We start from the raw sequence: 11889 nt of genomic DNA, 5'->3' as shown, positions 1-11889 counted from the left end.
GAAAAACTTATAAATAGTTTGACCATTTTGAAACTTCAGAACAGAGTTAGAATTGAGAATTAAAATTAGAAAAACGTGTTTGTGAAGTCTTTGTGACATTCTTGGAGAGTTTTCTTTGTGAATCCAAGAAGAAAAACGTTTTTGAAAAGATTTGAGAAAAGATCATCATCATCACATTCTTGAAAGGAAAGAGATTAAGATTTGCTTCTGAATTCCAGGTGAATTCGTTCCTTAATTCTTTGTGAATACTTGTAAATCTTGAGTAGGTTTCTCAAGTGGTAAGGAATTCTTGTAGTGGGTTTCTACAAGGGGTGCTTTCTTGAGGTCAAGAAAGTGGTTATCTTGAATGTAGGAGTGTATGCATGTGTGGTATTCTTGTAAACCTTCTTCATTAAGATAGTGGAACAAATCTTAATCAGGTTATGATTGAGGACTGGATGTAGGTCATATGTGGAGTGGCTGAACCAGGATAAAAGACTTGTGCAATCTTCTCTTACCCTTATCTTTTACTTTGTGTAATATCTTGATTGTATTTTGAAAAGATTATTCTTGATTAACATGTTTGCATGAGCAACATTGGTTTGAACTGAGCATTACATATTGTTCTATTGGTTAATCAAGAAAGCATATATGATTCATTCTTCATTAACAAGTCTTTAAGAAACTTCATTGAAAATTCATTTTTAGAAATGTTTAAATTGAAATAAAGATCCTAAAAACTCTGAAATTTTGTAAAGTGTCATAGAATCCAATTCACCCCCCCTCTTGAATTGAGCCATTCTTTTTTAACACCTTGCCTACCAACTCAAGGGGCATTCCACATCATCAATGGGAGGATACCATTGCATTCCTCAAGTCACCTTTGTAGGCCTGGAGAGGTCGTGCTGAAATACTCACCTTTGTAGGCCTAGAGAGGCCGTGCAGAAATACTAACCTTTGTAGGCCTGGAGAGGCCGCGCAGAAATACTCATCTTTGTAAGCCTGGAGAGGCCACATAAAAATACTCACCTTTGTAGGCCTGGAGAGTTCGCGCAAAAATACTCATCTTCATAGGCCTAGAGAGACCATGCAGAAATACTCATCTTAGTAGGCCTAGAGAGGTCGCGCATAAATACTTATCTTAGTAGGCCTGAAGAGGCTGTGTAGAAATATTCACCTTTGTAGGCGTGGAGAGGTTGCGTAGAAATACTCACCTTTGTAGGTCTGGAGAGACCTCGTAGAAATACTCATCTTTGTAGGCCTGGAGAGGCCGCACAGAAATACTCACCTTTGTAGGCATGGAGAGGTCGCGCAGAAATACTCACCTTTGTAGGTATGGAGAGGCCGAGCATAAATACTCACCATTGTAGGCTTGGAGAGGCTGTGCAGAAATACTCACCTTTGTAGGCCTAGAGAGGCCAAACAGAAATACTCGCCTTTGTAGACCTGGAGAGGCCGCGCAGAAATACTCAACACCAAGAGCGGTAAAGGTTGTTGGACCCTCAAAACCAACACAAGAGCGATAAAGGTTACTGGACCCTCAAAATCAGTACAAATAAATAAAGTCACACTATCACTAAAATAAGCAGAAACAGCATGGAGTCTCTACATCAAGTCGGACGCCTAGATGGTACAGTTTATCATCCTTGTTACCTAATGGAGCAATCAACTCAACACTCAGCTACTCCAAAGGGCAAGAATATAGGTAAACCCATCTACCGAAGGAAACAATGTGGAAGCACATATTGTCAAAGCAAAAGAGAAGACCCGAATCTTCACCTCACTATCACGAGGAAGAAACTAGAGGAAGTAACATGGAGCATCCACACGAAGAAAGAAGATCAGGTGGTATAGTTTGCCATCCTTGTTCCCAATGGAGTATGCAACCCAACACTCAACAACTTTGAAGAACAGGGATATAGGCAAACCTATTTGTCCAAAGGAAATAGTGTGTAAGCATCTACACGAAGAGACAAAGAGAAGACCCAGATGAAATGTTTACGTCTTTACTTGCCTTTGGAAAAGCAACACATAGCTATCTAAAAGAACAAGTAAAGAGGGGCATCTGTAGACACCTAATTTCATCCGGGCACAAAAACAAAGAAATGGACTTTCAACATGAAGAAAAAGCTTCCAAAGGCCCTAAAATAACACTAGAGTAGGCCAAAATGACATCCAAGGATCCAAAGAACCAAGTACCAAAATTAGTAGCCTGGAACAGGCCGTTCCCAAACTAGAATGGGACGTCCCAAACTTAAAAAAAGGCCTATAACCCTAGGTCAGAATGCCCCATTCTAACCTAGTCTATTATGAGTAAAATTCAAATCCAGAATGGGCCATTTCACTTTAGGAACAAGCCGTTCCAGATTCAAATTTTACACATAATAGAAGTGTCGAGAATGGCGCATTCTAGAATTGGAACGACCCGTTCTGGTTGATTTTTGTGCCTATAAATAAGTAGGCTCAGGCATAGTGCTCAAGATGGAAATTCCTATATCTGATCAGTCTCTCTAAAATCTAATACTTTTCTCTCTCTCTTTTATTGTATTTCTTGAGATTTGTGAGGCATATTGTAGTGTGAAAGGGGACCAAAAAGTGCCTCAAATATTCCACATCTGAAGAAAACTTTATAAAAGCTTGCTCAAGAGGTATTCCTACCAATCTTCTTCTTCATTTTCTACTTCTTTTATTGTAAATATTGCTATAACTAAAAGAAACAATCATGTAGACATCTTAGGGTAAATTAGGTAATTTAAATTTAAAGCATGTAAATAATCATTAATAAAGGGAACCTAATATTTAAATTATTGTTTGCAATTTTGCTAGTTTCGTCATAGGATACCGATTTAGGGCATAGTAAGATGCCTAATACTTTCCCTACACGTAATCGACCCCCGAATCCAATTCTAGTGTAAAGGCCATATTGGCATTTTAAAATCCTTTTCTTCTTTTTTTCGATATTTTGAGTAAAATATTGATGGGGACTCCATGAACTCTTTTCAAAACCATCAGTTAGGATTAGTCTACTTATCTCTTATCATGTCTTGAACATCCATTATCCCTGTACTATTTCCCTTTCTTATTTTTGTGTAAAATACTTTCTTGTTCTTTGTCTAAGTCTGCCATCAAACATAAGTTTGTTATTTATTGTGACACCCTCTACCCCATGTACATAGATAACTTTAAAACTTCTTAACACAAAAAATTCACAAAGCAAATCCCTTTTGTTGAGTGACTCAAAAAAGGCATACAATAGAGGAAAAAAATTGATGAATTACTTATGCTTCGTTGGGTGAATTTATCACAAACCCATATAGAGACTAAAATTCACTTAGCCAACAAGCTTTGTTAAGCTAACCTAAAGGGACCTTGACACTAAAAGAGCTTGGCTTAGTGAATAATTGTTCGCTCAACCAAGATTTATCATGTTCATCCATTTTGTTTAGCAGGATTAATCTTGTTGAGTAAAAACTTGCCGCTTTCCCCTTTAGGCTTTAAGCTATGAAGGCTCCTTGATAAAACATAAACTAGCTAAGCGAGAAAATTTAGAACACTTCACATGCATGACTCTCCAAAGGTCTAAAAGTAGCACTTCAAAACATCAATTATAACTCCAACACAAAGATCCTTGCATAAAATAACACGTGCAAATGCCAAATGAACCAAAATCAATCCATAAGTAAGACACAAAATCCCAAAACCCAACAAGGAGAAGATACTCTAAATCTCATCATTTAGCCATCAAATTTGCTCAAAACAACATGAAGATCACACAATCAACCAGAATTTAGGAGGTTCAAGCTTCCTTTACATCAATTAGCTTCATAGAAACTAAAATCGAAGGAGAGAAAAACATCCCCCAAAACTTCCAAAACCTAGTTTTCTCCACTCCAAGATCAACAAATTTCTTCTCTAATGATCTCCCTTCAACTATACGAGGCTTTGATACGCATTTGGCAAGTGTATCTATTGTCGTAGGTAGTAAATTGGACAAAAGTTCAAGTTATCAAATCTACAAAGACTTGAGTTATAATCATTTAATAAAATTTTGGTTCTAAACAGATGATTTAATAAAAATTTATAATTATTTAATGATAATTTGATGAAAATAAAATAAAGAAGTAAATTGTGAAGATTTTAAATTTATAATGAGAATAGTTAGAGACTGATTCATCAACTTTCCCCATGCAAATCCTTTTAATTTCCCATTAAATGTTAAAATTATACAGTTAATTCAACAACTCACAATTATATTTAAACCCTAATTTCTTACGTGAGAAATTCTAGGTTATTTAAGAAATATGTCAATTCCTTGGTGTGGTTCTTGCCTTTAGTGTGATCCATGGAAAAAATGTTATTTTGCACATGCGTTCCTTTAAAGAAATTATTTTTTTTGAAAAATTACCCCATGAAAGCCCCACGTGTAGATCTTTCTTTGCTCTTATCCTTGTGTTTTTATCTTCTTGTTTTATACCATCTATATGTATCATTTGTTAAGTGTTTTTGAGTGATGAAAAAGTTTGTGATATTATTCAACTTCCCTTCTAGTATATATTTTTTTCCCACAATATAGTATCAAAGCTCAATCCTTAAGGGGTTGAGCATTTAAAAAGTGCTAAAGGAAAATATTCAAGATGGCTAACTGAAATGGATAGTTCTTGCCTAAGAGTACTTCTTTACAAGATCACCTATCTTTAATGGCGAGGATTATCCTTAATAGATAGACATGATGCATATGTTCATTAAGTCTATATTGTACAACATTTAGGAGATCATCATAGAAGAAGACATTTTGGTTTCAAAAGTTGTAAGTGAATATACTCGGGAAGATTGTAATATCTTGTAACTTAACTTTAGAGCAAGATATATCATAGCTTGCTCCTTATCCATAACTTTGGAAGATCATCATAGATTCGTGACGCCATTAAAGTTACTCACGAAAGAACTAAAGATGTCAAACTAAGGAGAATTGCTACTCTTTAGAGGCACTATAAGCTTTTCACCATGAAGGAGACACACTATTGATTAAATGTTTGAAACATTCTAGACTATCCTTAATGGTCTCAAGTCCTTAAGCATTAAGTTCACCAAAGTTCAAAATAATATGAAGATCCTTGATAGTCTGCCTAAAGTCCAAGAGCCTAAAGCTACAACTATTTCTAATTCTCGAGGTCTTGAGACTTTTACTCTTGATAAGCTTTTAAGAGCTCTAAGAGTTCATGAGATTCATTTGTTCAAGAGAAACAAGATCAAGACTAGTGAGTCTTCTACTTTCAAGACAAGTGAACCTAACTAGAGGAAAGATAGATGCAAAGCTTTCAAGGTGCATTCTAAACCCTCTGATTTAGAAGTTGACTATGAGGATAACACAGATGATGAAGTATCTTTGATATCCAAAAAGTTCAAGAAGATGTTGAAGAAGAAAGGTAAGTTCAAGACCTTCCAGCGAAGATAGAAGAAAAAAAAGTTCAATAACCCTACCAAGAATAAGGAGGAGAAATCATATGCTTTGATTGTAAAAAGTCAAGGTATATGAATGTCGAGTGTCATCCTAGACTAAGGGAAAGGTAGACCAAGCAAAAAAAGAAAAAGGAGAAGAAGAACTTGATGGTCACCTAAGATGACCTGGAAAGCAACAATAGTAGCAGTGGTTCAAATGATAAAAAAAGCTAACATCTATCTCATGGTAGATATAATATAAGAAAAGGTTAATGTAAACAATGATCCCAATATCTCATATGATAAATCTAAGTGTAGCTCAAATGATAAGGAGATGTCTTATATATGTGAATCTCTTGGCCAACTCACACATTATTACTCTTTAGTACAAAAAATTTAAAGAAAATATGTATAGACATATGAAGACACAATTAATTTCTCAAATTAATGATAGTAACATGAAAGGGCCCAAGAAAAATTAGATTATCGATTAGAAATGATATTTTTTGTTATTACCATTATGGAATTGTGCTATGTTCTTAAAATGTACTTTGAGAAAGTATATTTTGAAAGTAATTTTTTCCTCTTCCAAAAATTTTTAAAAATAATTTTTTACTCCTTTTATTTGGGAGTGAGTGCTAAAACATACATCTAAAAAGTTTTTTTTTTGAAAGAGTAAAAATATATTTCCAAAAACAATTTAGAAAAGTTCTTTCTATTCTAAAAAAGTACTTTTGGATAAAAGGTATTTAAGAAATTAAAAAAAAGAAGAAAAAAAGGATAAGGAGGTGTAATGTACACATATATTTAACAAAAACCTATACATCAAAAGTTTGGGTCAAATCCAACATATATGGATCAAGTAATGAATTTTGATTTTTAAATTCAACCCAACCATACACATAACATATTGTTAAATTTATTATACATATATAAATTAAAAATACAAATTAAAAGTGCCTAGCCTCAAATTATTTATATTGTTTAATGTATTTCATAGAAATTTTTTATTTTGATACAAATAGAGTATGTATATATAAATATTAATTTACTTTTAGAAAGATAAAATATATATATTTTTTATAAAAACATAAAACGATTTTAAATGACGTGAATAATTGACTAACAAAAAATTACCCAAATTAAACTTAACCTAACCGAACTAGTAAAATTTTGATCCAGTGAAATAATTAGCTTTTAGTCAAATTCAATACACACTAACCCGTCAAAATTATATATACATTTATTTATATATATATATATTGCAATAGCAGTTTATTATTTAATACATTGTCTAAAAATTGAAAGTACATTTATTATTACTTATGCAAAATTTTTAGGCAATATATTAAATAATAAACTACACGTATTAATTTTTTTAAAAACTAACATTATCCTTGTTTCACAGAGAGTGTAGTTTTAACTTTAAGGCTTCATCGGTTATGAAATTCTAAAGAAAGAGACAAGAGAAAAAACAACTTATTTCTTATCAATATATTAAAAATATAAAATCCATAATTTAGATGATGATGGAAGTGAACAAGTGGAAAGCAACCAAAGGACTACTATAAAAAAACATTAGTATCAAACAAAAATGATGCGAAATGTAACACGTACGAGTTGTGCATCTTGATTAAAAGTTAAACTTATTATATGAATAGAAGCTGGTCCATGTCGAATTAAGTACAGGAAAAGCATACCCTAGGAGGCTAGAAAAAATAATAATAATGGCCCTATTCGCCACCATCTTGCTTTCCTCTTACAATAATTAAAACAAATTAAGAGATGGATAATGAAGTGACCTAAATGAACAAAGGGAAACAAGGAAGATTCTAGAAGTGGAATAGACTTATGCAAGTGGGCCCCTTTTTTTGAAAATTATATATATATATATATATATATATATATATATATATATATATATGATTCTAGAAAGAGTAATTTAAAAAAAAAAAAAAATAGATTGTAGTTATTTTGTTTTTAAAAAAATTGAAAACTGCTTTTCTAAAGAAGATAGTTTAGACAAACAAACAAAATGGAAACTGATTATTTTATTAAAAAAAATTCCATTTAAGAAAAAAAAAACTTAAATAAAACAGACTCATTATTTTATCTTAAAAAAAAATGCTAAGCTAACAAGTATGTGAACACAAAAGTTTGAAAACTTTTATTTTGATGGTGAAGCGATCGATAGAGTAGATTACTATATTTGAAAGTGATTAGGGGTTTGTGTGACAATAGGATTATATTCATGCAATGTAATTAAAATAAATAAAAAAATACTCACTTTCGTGAGATGTTTGTGAATATGGGTTTTAAAGGCTACATATGATAATGCAAGGATAAATTTACTTGATGAATGTAAACAAAAATAAGAGCAAGATCTTATCCCAATTAAAGATGGATGGTATTTTCAAGGAATTTCATTCTAATGTTTTTCATATTGAAGAACTAACTGTAAAATCAGTCCCTTATAATCCTGCAATAAAGAAACAAGGAGCAATGTTCTTATACTTGTACACTAATTTATTTATTTTTTGGATTAAAAAAATTAGGGAAAAGGGAGTTATATACATTAAAAAAAAAATATTGGCTAAAACCTACTAAAGAGGTGGGTCCTCTTAACGCGCTTCAAGTAATAACATGTAATATCACAAATACACAGTTGTTGATAAGGATGTACAAAAGATACTTAAACATATATTTTCTTCTCCTTTTAATGTTCACGTTCTTAATTTTAAAGATTTTGCAAGACAATTTGTGGTTAAGCATTATTACATAAGAGAAGAAGAAAAAAATGTTGCTAGAATCACTGGTGCATTAATTAACTACTTCTAAAAAATATTTCAAGTGGTAGAAGTTAGATACATTTCACAAAAATATTTTGTTAAACGATTAAAAACTAAAATGACTCTTGAAACAATTTTTGTGCTTAAATCATGAAAGGAAGGAGATGAACACAAGAAGAAGAAAAAAAGATATATTAAAATAAAAATAAAAAAACTTTATTCTCTTTAACATGACTTGGATATTTTCCATACTTTCCTCACATATTTTACAATAATTTGTAGAGAAAAAATTGATACCATACTAATACTTTTATAGTGAGTCATAACATCAGTGCCACAGAGAGGGAGGGGATTGCAGAATATCACTCTAATTCACATTGGTGTCCAAGTGAAGAAAATTCTAGCAGAAGAGCCCAATAAAAGCCCAAACTAGAAGCCCAGAAGCCCAAAAATGTTGCCCAAACAATCTCTTCTCCTTGTAGAATGCATCATTCTTCTGTGGGGTACTGGCTGTCTGGCTGATTGAAGAACTTGTTCCAGCTACACAATAATGACACTTGCACTTTATTAAAAAGAAGAAAATAATAATAATAATAATAATAGTGACACTTGCATGCTTATAGCTTTCTTAATGAGAAATCAGAATAAGCTAGTTTAGTACTAAACAAAGTTTCATGTCAATTTCATTACCAGAAGGACTTGGGGCAGGACTTGTGCCACTTTTGCTGGAGCCTTTCTCCAATTGATAAAAAACTTGAGCATCTGGTGATTTGGGATCCATGTGCAGCAGCTCTGCTTCCATTAAATTTTGACAACAAAATAAATTTTCTTACTTTATGTAATGGCCCAAAATTAGTCAGAAATTGCTTTGGAAACTATGAATTTATTAACATAATTGGATGCCAACAAATACATAATATATCTACGAAAAATGTAAAAGAATTCTTTTACTATCAACGAATAAGAAGTTATCATGAATAATAAGATTTTTATCAGTAATTATTAAATATGTCATTCTTAATATGATTTATAATTGATTAACTGTATTTTACGTTTTTGGTACATAAAGTTAAATTTTAACAAAATTTAATATTAATTATAATCTAAACCATTATATTTTTTTAATTAATATTTATTAATGTATTTAATTTATTCTCAAAAGTGCACTTCTCTCAATTTTAAAAGGAGTTAAATCCTAAAGCATTATCTTTTACTTTTAGTTTGTATACACCAGAAGTATCTTAGAGACAAATATATCTGAGTTGGATAACACTATTATCAATGAAAATTCTCTCTCCCAGTATTTAATACAGTAGTATACATGATTAGAATTTCAGAATTCTGATCAACCTTTTACTTTTCTTAATTTTTCAAAAGGAAATTATTACTTTTTAAAATAAGTTAAATCATACTAACTGAAATTAAAAAAGATTAAACAGTGAAAATGTTACCGGGGCACTTGGAGACATTGACAGGGGAATTGCAAGCTGTTGGGAGGTTCAAAGCAAGAGTAGCATTAATCTGCAAAGCACCAAGGTCAGGATCATTGCGATCTTTGATAATGAGACACAAACACTTTTTGTTGTTCTTGAGAACTTGCTTGAGACCACTACAACAATCTGGGGCTGGTGCTTTTGCTTGACCAGCAACATAAGGCAAGCATGGTGATAGCCCCGCCAATTGCTGAGTGCATTCCTCTTTGTCCTTCGATGTGTCTCCCATTGCAATGCCAACTATCATTGATGTTAGCAACATCACCAAGTGTGATAGGGGTTTTGTGTTTTGGTACCCCATTTTGTGTAGGGTTGAGAAATCGGGGAGAAAAATGGGTGGTGTGGTTGAAGTGAATGTGAGAATGGGAGTACTTATATAATGCTTGAGTTGTATGGTGTTGGTGAAAAAATGGTATTTATATAAGGATGAAATGAAAATATACCCACAATGTAGAATAATTCTAGGGTTTAGTACTTTTATAATAATTATGTTAAAAATAATATTAACAATAATTTTTGATTAGTTGATGGTGTAAAATTTTCTATGTTTATGGTGTATTGAATTTTAAATTTTGATTTTGCATAAAATGTGCTATATATGATTTAAACTTTAAAGTGGTAATTGAGTACTCTTTGGACCTTTTAAGATTGGTTTTGCATTTTATATTGATCAATCAACTCCTAATGGGAACACTTGGTTTTAAGATAACATTGATGTTATGATTGGAATTGGAACAAACAACCAACAATAACAATCTATATCTAAACTAATGTACTTTTTTAATGTGTAAAAGCAAGAAAACAATGGTGTGGACTAAACTACAAAAAGTGTATTAGCTTAGTGCGTCACTTCACCAACCCCACTAAAGCAAATGATGCATAGGGACTATAGTGGCCTTCAGTTCTGTGGCATGCGTGGATGACAAGTGGCTAGAAAACATGATAGCATGCATATACCCTTTAAATGACTTCATCATGATAATAGTATTCATTCTTTTTAGGGAAAATGTCTTGCACTCGTTCAAAACAAAAATTGAAAGCTACTTCATGGTAGGAATCCTTAATATATAGGAATTTTGAGCCAAATTTGAATTTAATTTACTGGAAGCAGTATTCCTTTTGTTGAATACTCTTTAGACTTTAAGTTTCAATATAATATTTACCCTTTGTCATTATCTTTTTTCATTTTTAACCCTAAATGAATACGGATACTTTTTTCCAGATAAGTAGGTTATGTGGAAATAAAATTTAGCCAATAGTGTTAATTTTTTTATGGTTATTTTATATTTGATTTAATGACCAAAAACTCTTTTATAGCCACCAGGTGCTTCACAGCTTCAGTAATTTAAACCGATTACAAAATTAATTTATATACACTCAGCCTTGGAATGAGAAAGAAAAAGAAACAAGAAGAAACCTATCACTTGGCTGATAACAAACGTTTGAACGGAAAGGAAAAACAGTTCATTATTAACAATATGGATCTTAGTTATAAGTTGCTACAATTAACTGAAATAACAAACTTAGAAGTAACAATTAATTGTGTCTTGAGTACAATACATAATCGAGAGCAAGTGAATGTTGTCATTTTGGGTTTTTTTTCTCTAATAATGTTATGGTCCAATTCAATGTATTTAGTTATCTCATCAAATACAATATTTGTAGTTATGTGTAAAGTTGGTCGGTTATTATAGTACATGACAACCAGAGTAACTTGACTATTCCAAGATCATTTAGCAAATAGATATGCTACTAAGCTTCATATGTCGCCTAAGCTAGAGCTCTATATTCAGCTTTCGATGAAGATTTAGACATTGTCGGTTATTTCTTGCTTCTCCATGAAAAACGTGATATCCTAAGGAAGAAATAATAGCAAGTTATTGATCTTCTAGTATGCAAGCATGCTCCTCAATCTGAATTACTGTACTCTTTCAGTTTGGTATTAGTTTTGACAGAAAACAAACCTTTTACATGTGACTTTTTTTTTATATTTTTTTTATTTTACGTATTTAAGCACTCTTAATCCACAAATTGGCTCGGTTGGCTCACTGTAAAACATATATATGTCAATGTGAGTATAAGTGAGATATATACAAGAGTTTGTCAATAAGTTTTCTATAAGTAGAGGCATCTTGTAAGAGTTTTCCTAATTCCTTTTGAAGTCTCATATTATTATCCATTGGAGTGCT

At 31.8% G+C, this 11889-nt stretch overlaps 1 protein-coding gene across 1 annotated transcript; it reads right to left on the bottom strand.

Moving 5' to 3' along the window:
- Nucleotides 1-8403: 8403 nt before the first annotated feature.
- Nucleotides 8404-10094, bottom strand: LOC109809258 (non-specific lipid transfer protein GPI-anchored 14). The gene is made up of 3 exons (XM_020372513.3): nucleotides 9659-10094; nucleotides 8898-8999; nucleotides 8404-8747 (listed from the first exon to the last, which is right to left on the bottom strand). The coding sequence occupies exons 1-3, from the start codon at nucleotides 9999-10001 to the stop codon at nucleotides 8608-8610; spliced, it is 585 nt and encodes a 194-aa protein (XP_020228102.2). The 5' UTR covers nucleotides 10002-10094; the 3' UTR covers nucleotides 8404-8607.
- Nucleotides 10095-11889: the final 1795 nt, after the last annotated feature.

Source organism: Cajanus cajan, chromosome 8 (genome assembly GCF_000230855.2).
Source record: "Cajanus cajan strain Asha chromosome 8, NIPB_CcT2T_4, whole genome shotgun sequence".
Lineage (NCBI taxonomy): Eukaryota > Viridiplantae > Streptophyta > Magnoliopsida > Fabales > Fabaceae > Cajanus > Cajanus cajan.
The sequence above is the reverse complement of the archived record's forward strand: the minus strand, read 5'-3'. Positions and strand labels throughout refer to the sequence as shown.

What these genes read in the sequence shown, in the direction of transcription:
- LOC109809258 (XM_020372513.3), bottom strand. Translation starts at nt 10,001, where the DNA reads ATGGGGTACCAAAACACAAAACCCCTATCACACTTGGTGATGTTGCTA. An exon ending in CAATGTCTCCAAGTGCCCCG is followed by an intron (nt 9,000 to 9,658) that starts GTAACATTTTCA and finishes TAATGGAAGCAG; the next exon opens with AGCTGCTGCACATGGATCCC. An exon ending in TCCTGCCCCAAGTCCTTCTG is followed by an intron (nt 8,748 to 8,897) that starts GTAATGAAATTG and finishes ATTATTGTGTAG; the next exon opens with CTGGAACAAGTTCTTCAATC.